This window comes from Protobothrops mucrosquamatus, unplaced genomic scaffold (genome assembly GCF_001527695.2).
Source record: "Protobothrops mucrosquamatus isolate PMUCROS unplaced genomic scaffold, P.Mucros_1.0 scaffold762, whole genome shotgun sequence".
Taxonomy (NCBI): domain Eukaryota; kingdom Metazoa; phylum Chordata; class Lepidosauria; order Squamata; family Viperidae; genus Protobothrops; species Protobothrops mucrosquamatus.
In genome coordinates, this window is record NW_015387031.1 from 577,763 (window position 1) to 592,363 (window position 14,601).

The window sequence follows — 14,601 nt, forward strand, 5'->3', positions numbered from 1 at the left end:
CAAGGTTACTTTTTCATCACTATTGTAATGGTCACTAAATGAGGTATAATTTGAAGATTAATTCTTCTGCATTCTTTGGTGTTTATTTCAAACATATGTAGATTTCCACTGAAATATCATAGATTCCACTTCCTCAAAGTTTTTATGGTAAGTTGTCTTTTTAGTCTAGATAAAAACTGCAGTTTCACATTCTGAACATATTTTATAAATAAGGCGGTCACAGGAAATGACAAAGGAGCTCCTTTCATAATGCCCCTTTTATTAATGAAATAATTTTTCACCTCTTTCAGGAAAAGTAACAATCAGAAAAAACTTATATCACACTACTATAAGGCATGCACTTATTTACTAAGGGTAACCTCAAGAACAGAAAAATAAAGCTACTGAAAAATATTTTTCTTGCTCTCAAAGCACCTGTTGTTTTTTAATAATAAAATAGAGTAAGAAAAACAATACTGTACAGAATGTTTTACAACTATGAACAAGAGCTAGGATGATAGTAATGTTTTACAACTATGAAGTAAAGCCAGGATGATGGCAATATATAAATTGCTATATTACATTAATGCACCAATGTATTAATACCATAAATGTGTTTATTTAAAACAGACATCTGAATAAACTAAACATAAGATTATTAAAGGAATCACATTAATGAACAGAATGACAACATTGCAAGAAGCCAGGATTGTTATTATAGGTAACACAGCCTAATACTAAAGACTTCATTTTTAGAAAATTTCTTAAAGATTTTTGTTTAGTTCTTTAAGAGCAAGCTTAAAGATATTCACAACCATATATTGGAAAACACAGCTCAGTGTAATATACAGTGATTTAATTTGCAAAGAGCAGAAACAGCCAAGTATCTGCCATCTGTATTTAAATTGGATACACTTGTAAATCAGATTAATAAAGGAAAATAGGCATTAACATTACTAGAAGATGCTTTCCAATGTATCAGTAGAAGAAAACAGTAGCACTTTAAAAACTGGCTATCAGTTTGTATGTACTGTGCTTATCAAATGCTTAAACTGCTATCAACAAATTTATGTACAGTAGGTATAGTACAAACTTAAGATAGCATACATACAATTTTGGATGTTACCTGACAAGGCTTTTATGTCGCATAATCTTCTCAATCATAAAATGCTATGGAACATGTAGGATTTTTTTGTCACTTACGATATCACACTGTTTTGGGGTTTTTTTTTCTTATAAGAAAATAAATATCAGGGAGCAGTAGAATAACTACAGAGATGTTTATTTCCAACTTTCAAAACTATCTCAGTCACCTGCAAAGTGCAACTATTTTTGCTACAACTGAAGAGTCTAGCTAGCTGTTATGTGGAAACATAGTAAGTCATGATAAATAAAGAGGTATTTACACCAGAAATACTTTCGAGACGAAAAAAAGTAGACAATTAAGGTTTAGCACATACATCAAACTAAGCCAAAATGCAGTTTGCTTGTCTGAAACTCAACCTTCAAAAGCTTAAAGTCGATTGTCACTTAGCATAAATATCCCCGAAGGATCCTTATCCAGGGATGAAAATATCCCTTGAAACTTAAGGAGAAAAATAAAAGAGAAAATCAAAAGGCACATTCCCTCCCCCCATTTCCTGCGTCCCCTTCGGCGCCCCCCCCCTCCTCCGGCCACTATTGCTCAACTTTAGGAGAAACCTGAACGAACTAGTTTGATCCAGAGAGATCAGGCCGTGGGACCGAAACCCTTTTCAAGTCCTAAAGTTAGCGCGACGGCGACAAGCACAAGGACACTATCTCAAATCACAGCCAATTCAGAGAAAAAAACAATTAGGGAAATAATTCCTCCCAGGTTCCTTTTTACGCGCTTCTGCTCTGAGCGCCTTTCACGCTGCCCAGCTCTGCCCGCCAGCTCCACTGAAAGGCAGCCTTACCTCGCCTTCACGGAGCTCCAACCACCTGTTGAGGTTTCGCACTTCTTAAGAGGCGCATCGCCTCCTTCGGCAGCCCAGGCAGGCTCTCGGGCGCGCCACACCCAAGTCAGGAGAGGGCATGCGCAATACCTACATACCTGAGCAAAGGGAGGGGAGAGGCGCCTTCGCCCCGGCGCTCGGCTCCATTGGCCGATCGCTTTCTTCCAGGCCGATTCGGGGGCGGGGCTCGGAGGCACCCAAGAGGCCGAGAGGCGAAGAGAAGTGTCTTTGTCTCTGTGTGACCCAAACACCTGAAACTCGCCCGCGGGCAACCCGTAGGTTGGTCGGATGAATCCTTCAGGGCGGGAGAGTTCCTTTAACGCAAGGAGGACTTGTTTCCAGGATTTGTTTCGCTGCCATCTGACAGTTTCAACCGCAAGGACTAGCACCACGGGGAATAAATAATTAGACTAAGGCTTGTCCAGCGTTTTCCTCTTACTGCAATCATCTAAGACAGGGCTTTTCAACCTTTTTCACCCATTGTACCACTTTTAGGATATGGCAACATCCGAGTACCACCAGTCGCCTAGCAAGGTGTCAAAAACTTGATGACCAAAAAAAGGGGAAAAAGTGATAAAAGTACAGGTAGTCCTCGACTTACAACAGTTCGCTTAGTGACTGTTCGAAGTTACAGTGGCACTGAAAAAAGTGCCCCCCAAGGCACAGTCGAGCAAGACACCTGCCTGCCCACCCGGCCGCGCTCTTCCTCCTGTCCGAGGTTTTCATGGTTGTGAGCATTTCTGTTGAGGATTGGCAGTGGAGGTGGGGTGGGGGGTGTTTGGTTTTTATTCCCCCCCCCCCCGTCTGCTGTGTGGTTGCAGCAGGTTTTGGTCACTTCACATGACCCTGGGACACTGTGACCATCATAAATATGAATCAGTTGCCAAACATCTGAATGTAAATCACAAGACCCTGGAGATGCTGCAACATTCCATCGGATCAGCGCTTCTTCTGGGCTCAGCAGAAGCGCCAGGATCAGTGCCGAGCTCCAGCTGGAGCCTGGCACTGATCCTGATGCTTCCACTGAGCCCTGACAGTCCCTAAGAAGCGCTGATCCTGGCGTTTCCGCTGAGCCCTGACAGCCCTGCAGCTCCAGCCATCTCTTGCTCAGGCTTGTGCGGTGCTGCCACTGGTTCAGCTCATTCCCCTCCCCCGCTACCACTTTTCTGGGATGGTCGCGTACCATCTGCCAGGTGCCAATGTACTACAGGTGGTACCCGTACCACTGGTTGAAAAGCCCTGATCTAAGATAGCAAACCCTTCCAAGGAGAAGCAATTTATTTTCCTGCCTGGCTTCCGGGGAGGCGGAATCAAAGAAAGAAGAGGCGCTCTGGGACAGCTCCTTCGGAAAAGTTGGTGCTATGTATCCTTTTGGGTGATCGAAAGTTTCAGATGGGGTTCATATCTTCCTTACTTCTTTGTAATTAGCACTGGAGTTGTAGTGCGCAAATATACGCTGCACATAAAAAAGGTTTTATTGAAAAAGAATTTTCATCTTCAGGGAGACATCCCCCATCTCAGAGTTATAAGATAGGAGGTACACTATGTGTTTCTCAACCTTAAAAGTGTAAAGATGTGCAGACTTTAACTCTCAGAAGTCCCCACTCAATAAGAGAAACACTGCTGCAAAGCAGAGGTGCACATCAAGAAGCCTGGAGAAATGTTGGAAGTGGCCCCTAGATAGACACACCAAATAATGTTACCAAACTGTGATTGTTTAGTGTGAGAGAAGAGAAATATTTAATAAATGGTTGAAGAGAAATCATGTGTAAATTTAAATATAAATGAAAGTAAACAATTTCAGGGTTGTTGTGCCGTCATTCAGAACTTTTGGAGCTTATTTATTTATTTATTGAATCTGTATAGCCACCCAACATCACTCAGTGACTCTGGGTGGAGCCCAGCAATAAAAATAGCATTGAAATCAAAACAAATCAATAAAAACAAACATTAAGACATGCAATAAAAATCACATTAAAACACACACATGGGCACACACACTAACCAAATCCAATCAATAGATCACATTCAATACAGCCATTGTAAAAGCTATCCACCACTACTGACCCTTGGAGCAAGAGCAAAGCTGTCTTTTCAAACCTTCCTGAATGCCATAGGGTCAGGACCAATCTAAGCTCCAAGGAACTGATTTTCCAAAATGTGCATCCTATGGGTTTTGTCAGGTGAAACTTCTTCATAGACAGAACTTGTTGACCTCTCCTAGTAGACCTGATGGGAAGGTTAAATGTACATATAGAGAGGTAGTCCCTCAAAAAATGTATGGCATTCAAAAGGCTTTTGCTGACTATAAAATAAACCAAAGGTTAACAAAGAGCTACTTGTGGGCACCATGGAATGTGATTGCCTTTGATAGTAGCTGCAAAAGTCCAAATCCTGTGAGGGATCAAATTACATGAGAATGTAATAATAATAATAATAATAATAATAATAATAATTATTCTTCTTCTTCTTCTTCTTCTTCTTCTTCTTCTTCTTCTTCTTCTTCTTCTTCTTCTTCTTCTTCTTCTTCTTCTTCTTCTTCTTCTTCTTCTTCTTCTTCTTCTTCCTCTTCCTCTTCCTCTTCCTATTATTATTATTATTATTATTTATTTTATTTATTTTATTTATTTTATTTATTTTATTTATTTTATTTATTTTATTTATTTTATTTATTTAATTTATATGCCGCCCTTCTCCCGACAGGGACTCAGGGCGGCGCACAACATATTTAAAACCAGAACATATATACAATCCCCCCCTTAAAACCGAATTAAACCGAATTTTAATGTTGCGTCTTCCGAATATTTATAAAATCCACCCTAGGTCAGGTCCGCTTGCTGGAAGAGCCATGTCTTATTATTATTATTATTATTATTATTATTATTATTATTATTATTATTATTATTATTATTATTATTATTATTATTAGATTTTTGACAAGAATGCCAAGATCTAGGTGATTTCATGAGATCTTTAGAGGCCTTCCTTGGACTCAACTATGATACACAACTTTCAACCAGTTGCCTATTTCTTGATTGAACTACTGTAACATGTTTTACACAAGGCTGCCCTTGAAGACCATGTGGAAATTGCAACTGGTCCAGAGTGCAGCAATGCACACAGTTTTGGACAACTCGTGGTTTGTCCATATTACACAGTGGCTGTACAAGTTTCTAGTTTTTTTTAGCTGTAATTCAAGATTCTGATTATCACTTTTAAAGCCCTCAGTGGCACAGGAGCAAGTTGTTTGTGAAACCCCTCTCCCTGAGGGTATTCGCCCGCTGTACCAAGTACAATAGGATGGGTATACCCAGGTCCCTTCCCTTAAATGTTACCATCCAGAGGGATCTAGGCAGTGTGCCTTCTCACTAGCAGCCCCTGCCCTTTGGAACACCTTCCCTCTGAAATCTGGCAAGTCCCTACCCTTCCAGCTTTCTGGAAAGCCTTGGCTTAATGACCTGGCTCTTCCTGCTAACATGTTAGAGTAACATATTAGCTGGAAATCAGAAATGTTATTTTGTGCTTTTTATTCTTTATAAACTGCCCAATATTATGATACATGATGGACAGCTATATAAATATTTTAAATCAATGAATTTGGGGCCAGATCAGTGACCCCTTGCAGGGGTGTCAAACTGCTGGTCCATGGGGCCGGTTGCATCGTGTGGAGGCCACACCCACCCAGCTCTGGCAATGCAAAAAGTTGCGATACGTCGCGACATGTCATGTGATGCGGCGAGCTGGGCCATGGATTGAGAATTATTCTTTTAAAGATCCTTTCAAATGTTGAAATATATACCCTTGGGAACTTTTAACATTGTTCTAACTTTGTAGTAGGAACAGGGCTGCATGGCATTTTTCTGTTCCAAAAAAGGCACTTCAAAATATATGAGGGTCGCTATGTGGTCCCAGGAAAAAAAGGTAGCTTCTATTAAAAGTTCTAAGAAGATGCTTCATTCAAACTTCCATTTGTTTCAAAGCATGTTATTTATTTATACTTATGTAACTTGCTATACTGCCTGCCAACTGTTGAATAGTCTCAGCCATTTATAATGGAAAAGGTAAAATGACAAATAACAAGTAGCTAACACAGGTGAACTTAATAATGAACTGTTCAAATTAGCAGTTGAAAGTCTGTATAAAAATATGTTTTGAAGATTTTTAAAAAGCTAATAAAGATCTTAAGTCCTTCAGGTCCTAAACCACCAGGAATCATTAGGAATTATAGCAGTAGACAAAACTAGTAAATACGCAGATTCTGCAGGGCATGCATTCCAAACAGCTTGGATGGCAACAGAGAAGGCTTGTTCACCAGTTGTTACAAATGCAATTCTCAGTAAGCACAGAAGTGCATATAGAAAATTCTGTTCTCTCAAATAATATGGACCTAAGTATTGTGGCATGTTCAAGATAATTTAGTGAGCTTTGTGTTTTGCCCAGAACTGGCAAATAAATTTGGCATTGAATGCAAAGCCTTGCACAGCCCAATTAGTACCAATTACCTGCTTTGCCCACAAGGCAGGCACAATCTATGGCAAAATCAGGTGAACCATATAGCAGCAAATCTATTTTCTGAGTTTAGGGTAGCAGTGGATTTCAGAGATACTTCTTACACTGCAGCATACATACAACCATTATAAACAATGACAACAATATTACAACCATTATTAGGTCTAATTACATAATGTTTTTACCCAATGAGTTAAAGCTACAATACTTTGGTAGTAATTAGATTATTTTCTGGAGGATATTGACATCTGAGAAAATGAGCCAGTTTGGTCTAATACAGTGCTTTTCAAACTTGGCGACTTTAAGCTATGTGAACTTCAACTCCCAGAATTCCCCAGTCAGCACACTTCTGGATGTTATAGCAATATAACTGGATAATGTATGCAGGTATTTTGTTACTCCATTTTGTTTTGTTAATTCCCTACCTGGCAGTCAAGAGTCAACAAATCCACTGGTTATTAATCAGTACTAATTTGGGACACTATATCTTGAAAAAAGAGTTCTACAGAATTATTTAATAACATTATACCATATTAGGAGTAATATATAAATACATAATGACTGGACTAATTCAGGCATGGTAAGCTCGATACAAAATAAACCACATTATATCTTTGCATATTATGTGAATGCAGTCACTGAATGTTTTCATATGAAATATTCTGGTTTCTTGCAAATAACACTGTTAATTCCTGGGCAACACTGAGGGACTTTTAATAAACTATAATGTATATCATATATTTTTACTTAAATATCTGTGCAGATACAATGTATATTTAGCAATTAAAATGCTCCATCTATTCTGTGATTCATTTATTAAACATATTGAATTAAAGAGATTGATACATCCCAAATATTATAGTTTCAGGTGGTGCCCTTCTATTTCAATCTTTTCTTTCTACTTCACATTCCACTGCCTTGCAGTGGAATACTGTCCTAAGTATCTTTCTCTGAACCAATTATCTTGAAAAAACAGATGTCAAGCATTTAATTGAGTTGCTAACACAAAGATTAACATTTGGCAAATGACAGAATATAAAACAAAGCTGCTTGCTGCCTCAGGATACAAACCTCAAACGTATGGAGGTTTGATTAATAATTTAGTGGTGATGGTTAGAATATAATCACTTCAAAACACTTGCAGCTTTTGAATTTTAAACACAGTGTAGAATCCATTTGCAAAAGAAAGCTGAATGCATAATAATAAATCTTTGCACAATGCAGTTACCATTTATGATTGCCCATATTTGGCAAAGCACTACACATACCTGCTGTGTTGACTAAATTCACCTACTTATATTCTTAAGTATGTTACCTAAATTGGGGCAGCTGTCACTTTCAACTGCATAAACAGAATGAGATTTCATGTGAAAATACTCAGTGACTGAGTTTACACAATGTGCTAAAGGACAGTGGTTTGCTCCCTGCCAGCTTTCCAGAAGTTTCAATCAATCAGTCAATTTCAACTTCTCGCGGGAAAACAAGAGATCTTGCAAAGTTGGAATTGATTGATTGAACTTTTTAGTCCCACCCAGTCTGCTGTTACCACCGCAGCCACGCCCACCCAATGGGCCACATCCACCCGGCACCCGATGATGCATAAGTGGGTTTTGGGTTGCAGTTTGGGCACTCGGTCTCTAAAAGGCTCGCCATCACTGATATATATACAGTGCTTTTTTGTAAAAAAAAAAAAAAAGGGAAAGGTGCCGGAACTCACACACATCGTACAATGCGCCTTGCCTACCTACAAGGTTCCATCCCAAAAAGGTGCCGGAACGCCATTCTGGGCGTTCTATGAGAAAAAAAGCCCTCTATATACATATAATAAAGGTAAAAAAGGATATATGCAATGTTATCTTCATTTTAGATATCAACAGGGTTTTGTGGCTCCCAGTGTTTTGTTTTCGGTGGGAAACAGGTCCAAGTGGCTCTTTTGAGTGTTTTGGGTTGCCTACCCCTGGGCTAGGGTGTATGTGTCAGGGAACACAAGAGGGACAGTGCATGTCAGGAAGGGTGTGGGGCGTGAGAGATGTCATGTCATTTGGGTGCACAAATGATGCCGTTCACATTGGGGAAGGTACACAAGAGAGTGAGGTACTGTACAGGTCAGGGAGGTTGCATGGGGTGCAGATAGATGTGGGGAGGTGGGCATGACGTGGATCAGCGAGGATGTGTGAGGGTACAGGAGTGGTAGGTAAGTAAATACTGTATGTCTGAAAGGACGACAGGTCATGGATTGTCTAGTATATGTTTTACTCATTATTTTATGAAAATATACAGTTCAGTATTTCAGAAGGTTCATTATGACTTAATACTATAAAGAAACCAAAGGAAAATGACTTGCATTCCAGTGCATGTTATTTGAAAATTATCTTTTTCCTTTTCTATTTTTCTTTAACTTTTCTTTTCTTGACTTTTTTTGCTTTTTTATTTTTTCTTCATTACCCTATATTTGTTAGTTTTTACCTTCTTGTTTAACAGTTTTAATAAAAATTATATGCCAAAAGATTGTTTTGAAGTTATACCTAGAGTAGAAATTCACTACAATGTGCTAAGATTCTTCTGTAAAAAATGTGATAGGATACAATATAAAAATGTAGAAAAATATATGAACTTATAAGCAAGATCTGCTCCATCCCACTTCACTTATAAAAAGATACGTTTGTGGGATTTCTATTTTCTGAGAGTTGTATTAAAAAACTGTGCTGTTTAATGCCCTGAATAATTTTTCTGCACCTGTCATTTCAATCAACATTTTAAGTTGTTGTTCAGAAAAAGTCAACTATAATCACTCCTCCAATCTGAATTTAAGAGGTGAGATTAGTTGACAATTCAATGATATATACACGACAAGACTGTCTTTCAGCAGAAAAGTAGAATTCAGTATCAGTCTGAAAATATTTTAGTTGAATGTTGCTTTTCTTAGATTCTCTTTTAACACTTTCCTAATAATATTCTCTCATACAGAGCTAATAACTTTCTCTGAGAAAAATTGCACTGTACATTCAAAATGCATCACCTATGAAATAAAGTTGGCATAGATTTTCAAATAAAATGACAGTTATCTAAACATCCAGATTTAGTTCCCTTTCTGCATCAGAATCAATTTTAAAAGGATGCTATTCATCCCAGAACTTCTGTTTCTACATCCAACTGACCCAGTGAGGAAATTGTGAAGGTAACTATCCCTCCAACAAAAAGGTTGTACTTTGCATAATTGAGATATTTTCAAATGCCACAGCCCTGTCAGATGGAAACTTATATACCTATTTGTTGCATAATACATGCAGGTCACAAAAATACAACTCCATTTTTTGCTTAGAATGTCAAGATTTACAAATATTAAACTTACAAAATTATTTAATTTTAAAATGTATGGCTATCCAAAGGAAATTGCCGAACAAGATGATTGTACTAATCTGGTTCCCTGTCCCTCCAAATAGGTCATTATACATAAATAGTTAAGTGGCACCCTAGTATCTGTTTACAGCTTATTCATATTTAGGAAAATATCTCAATGACAGAAATACAAATATTTTGAATTTAAAACAAAAAAAGATACTAATTTTATGTTATTTTAGAATAGGATCATCAACAGTGCACATGGTTTAACTGCATTGTTAGACAGTTTTCCATCTTACAATAGATAAAACTTTTCCTCAGTTCACAATATACATAGTAGATTTTAGTTACTAATTTTACAAGAAAAATATAAAATAATGGTAATAAATATTTTAAAATGGTAAAAAAATCTTCTTGGTAAAATTAAAGTCATTCTAAGTATTCCAGTTCATAATTTTGTCATATTCCTGAATTCTTTGTTTTATGTGAGAAAGTTTGTTCTTTAGATATTCACAACGTTCCTTCTTCTCCTGAAATGTGGGATCCTGAAATGCAAATGATTCAGTAGGTAAATTTTGAAACGTTTATCACTTTGTGTTAGCTGGGTAAGTCATAAAATATATGAACTTCATTTTCTTATGTCTTTTATTTGCATAGAGATAGTCCTCAACTTACAACCACAGTTGAGCCCAAAATTTATGTTGCTAAATGAGACAGTTGTTAAGTGAATTGCGCCCCATTTTGTGCCCTTTCTTGCCACAATTGTTCAGTAAATCACTGTAGTTGTTAGTAACATAGTTGTTAAATGGATCTGGCTTCCCAAATGTCTTTGCCTGTTGGAAATTCTCAAAAAGTGATTGCATGACTCCAGAACATGCTACACATGAACCAGTTGCCAAGCATTCAAATTTTGATCACATGACCATGGGGATGTTACAACAGTCATAAGTGTGAAAAAAAGGAAATGTCATTTTTTTCCAGTGTCTCTGTAATTTCGAACAGTCACTAAGCAAATGGCTGTAAGTTGAGGACTACCTCCATTTGTAATGTTGTAAGCAATACATTTAACTGATGAAATTAGTATTACTATATCCTGAATAAAAGATGAAAGAAAAATAAAACCTAAGGAAAACTTTGTTCTGAAGGATAATTTGTTTTAGCAATTTATCCTTAATAGTTCTTTCTTACCTTCTGATGTTCATTTCATACACAAAGTATGAAAATTATTATATAATTTTATGCATATTAAATCCCTATCTTATTGGGAGAATATGTGATATATAAGAAAGTTCAATCCTTGGCTCAAATATGAAATCCTGGCAGCTACTGTAAAAAATTCTTAAAATATACTGTGATTTGGCTTGATGCAAAACACTTCAGGCATGGCGGAGCAGCCAAGCCGTTATTGGACAATTGGAGAAGTTATATCTGATGCTGAAATCCTGTCTCCATACCCCTCATTTATTAGTGTTAAAAGGAGTAAAGACTAATCATTCCATTAATTTCAGTGTGAAAGAACACAGGAATTTGTAAAAGCCATTTTATATTGAGTAGGACAATGAGTCCATCTGGTACAGTATGAACAACAAAATTACAGAGATGCATTTTTTCCAAACTTCTTTGAAGATGTCAAGAACTTAATTTGGAACAACTTCATTCTAGATATGATTTTACACCAGACTAGGGTAATATGCAGATTAGATCAGGCAAGATCAGAAGCAAAGGGACTGAGACTTCCGGTTTGCCATTGCAGCGCCTGCGGATGCAGGAAGGCAAGCTCCGTCTTCTGCGTCTGAATTCACCCCGCTGGGGGACCCTGGAAAGGGTCAAAAGTCATCCTATAGGGGTGACGAGCAGGGAGGAGACCCCCACTTGATTGCGGGAGGACGGCAGCCCTTCCGCTTGATCCAGGGCAGCCTTCCAAACCAATGGGGGAAAGACCAGTCATAGCAACATGGCTCATCACTAAGCTGCTGACAGCCGAAGTCAAAATTACTATCAAGCACCTTTAAAGCAATGTGGATGAAACTGGGTGAGATCTGATCTTCTCTTTAAGACTTTAAATATCTTTTCCTGCAAAAACTGCAGTATTTTTCCCCATGAGCAGAGAGAGAAGGAAATTTCTACCCCACCTACTAAGAACAGTGGCGACTGATTACCCAGAGGAAACAGATCAATTATAAGAACAATTTTAATCTAATTGGATGCATATACTTTTGAAATTTGGGGACTAAAAGTTTTCCTATTTTTACTGGAGATGTTGGTTTTTATCTAAAAAGAAAAGAAATAAACCTTGAAAAACTATTATAAAAACTTTGGACTTAAAAAGTTTTGAACAGCTTCAGCAATATCATGTGGCGAAGTATAGTATTGCAACTTGTTATTGACTAAAAGAGACTTGGCTTAAAGCCCAGACTCTAGAAAAAACTCTTTTGATCTTGACAGATACCACCTGTGAAAAACTCAGCTGTAAAGAAGTAATTTTAGGGCGGCATATCTGGCCTGTCTGAACTATGAAGTAAACCTTTACTGATTTTCAGAGTTATATATGGGGAATTGCTTTCCTATTTCTTTACATGAGAAGCACCTGTTATTACACGAGATGATGGAATACTCTGGACTATAAATTCTTACTTGGCAAACAATTTCCACTATAAAGACTGCCTACAACACATGAAATAGATGTCCTATACCTAGTTATAAAAAACAAAAAACTATTTTTAATGTTTGATTTTAAAGTCTTCAACTTAACACATTATCAAGAGAATATGGATGAAGATCAGGAAAAAATCCTTTCTATGTTGAAATCAATACACAAAACCATTCTTTCAGCTTGTGACAAAATAAGATGCAACATAAAGGAACAAAATGCCAGCTTAGATATAGAAACCCAGATCTTGACTACAACCAAAGATCTAACAATGCAGAAAGTAACAGAAGAAGTGGAACAATACTAAGACAGAGGACCCAATTGACCAACAGATCCAGCCAACAGAAAAATCAGAAAAGGGAGTGACAACATTGAAAATGGAAAAGACTTTTTACATAAATCAGAAGAAATTTGAGGAAAAGAAAGAAGAACAGATTGAATGGAAGATAAACCTATCACGACAATTGTGGGAAATTGGAGTAACAGGGAGGCGATTAAATGAATACAAATGGGCTAGTTCTTCCCAAAAAAACTGTAACCAAATGGTCTTTCTTATTCCAAATAATGCATATAATAATAGAGGGAGAACTGTTTAAGGATTCAAATCTACTGACATGGAAGGTCAGTTGGCAAAGGAAGAAAACCAGAGTAAGGCTAAAAGAATAACAGGACATTGATTGTATATAAGGATTGAATGCAAACACAATTAAAATAGATATAAGCTAAACATTATTGATAAATGTAACAAAGATGGTTTTTACTTAGTTGATAATAATAAGAACTATATTAGCCTAATATGAGATAGTAAATATTAAGGGGAAAAGAGAGGAAATATTTGATGTTGTAACTTGAGATTTGTGCTAAAGATTTATGTATGTTATTGAATTATTGATTACCCAGTCACCACATTGCTTTTTAAATGTTTAATTGTAAAATTAGAAAACTAATAAAATATTATTTAAAAAAAAGAAGCAAAGGGACTGAGAGTAGACTGATCTCTTGCAATAACAATGTAGAGAGCAACTGTTCTTCCTGATGAGAAACAAGGAGTTCCTAGCATGTAGGATGCACATTTGGTAGAAAGAGTCGTAAGGTTTGCATGTGGGGTGTATATATCCATCCATCTCTGTATACACTCACATAGACACACACTGAGCTTTAATCTTATAGTCTGTCATTTCTTTGCAATAATGGCTCTTTTAATATCAGCAAACTGGTGTAAATCCTAAAAGCTCATGGGTCCAGGGCATCCCTGGTGTGTTATTATTGCTTTGGACATCAAAGTCATTGGCATCAATGAATACATAAATAAGACAATACTCACATTCTTTTTCTTTTTATACTGTTGGAGAACACTGGCGATTCTATCATGTTCCTAATAAGAAAAAATGTAAAATATTAATACATGTTTCATTTACTTTTTAAATTTATAATGTTTTATATAACTTGTTTTATTTTCTATTTTGTACTATGTTTTGTTCTATTAATGTTTAACTATTTCTCAACTTTTTAATATTGCTACCGTCTGACACCATAATGACTATGAGCAGTACACATTATAAACAATCAAAAACTTTATACCCAACAAAAAAGAATAATGGATCCCCAGAAAAAGCAATATAACCTTTCCTCGTTTAGAGACTGCAATTCGTTCCTTAAACTGGAAGTAAAATTGTCATTAGAGACTGTGAAGATTATTGGTTGCTGTCTCATTTAATTAATGTTCTCTCATAACAATCTCACCAGCCTTTACTCTTATTCCAGGGTGCATGGTTTGTTTGTAAGTGCTCACACTGGTTGGAAAATGATTTTTTTTAAAAATTACCGTCGTATTCATGAAAAGTTGTTAAACAAGATAGCCACCTGAAGAGGAGTACAGTAATAACTCTCAATGCCACATGTATTCTAGTCTAACATTTAACTTGTTCATAGTAAAGGTTGAATATCACCATAAAGAGATCACTTGCTTTGCAACTTTGGTAAGAATTGCATAACCACTGAGTTCTGTTAGAGCAGTGGTTCTCAACCTTTTTAATGCCGCGACCCCAACCGGTCGTAAGTCGAGGACTAAACCGGTCGTAAGTCGAGGACTACCCAATCGGTCGTCAGTCGAGGACTTTCCCTGCCCGGGAGCACCGCGCATGT

The 14,601-nt window shown here is 37.0% G+C and overlaps 2 protein-coding genes across 2 annotated transcripts in view; both read right to left on the reverse strand.

Annotated features, from left to right (window-relative positions):
- The window catches only part of OCLN (occludin), a 34,868-nt gene extending 32,882 nt beyond the window's left edge, over positions 1–1,986 (reverse strand). The window contains exon 1 of the mRNA XM_015818550.1: positions 1,917–1,986. The gene's annotated coding sequence lies outside the window, so the exon portion shown is untranslated. The remainder of the gene's footprint in view (positions 1–1,916) is intronic.
- A 6,733-nt stretch (positions 1,987–8,719) lies between these two features.
- Positions 8,720–14,601, reverse strand: part of MARVELD2 (MARVEL domain containing 2) — a 10,737-nt gene continuing 4,855 nt past the window's right edge. Inside the window, exons 5-6 of the mRNA XM_015818551.2 lie at positions 13,781–13,831; positions 8,720–10,351 (exon numbers count right to left, since the gene is read on the reverse strand). Of these exons, the coding sequence (XP_015674037.1) occupies positions 10,241–10,351; positions 13,781–13,831 (162 nt within the window). The 3' untranslated portion in view covers positions 8,720–10,240. The remainder of the gene's footprint in view (positions 10,352–13,780; positions 13,832–14,601) is intronic.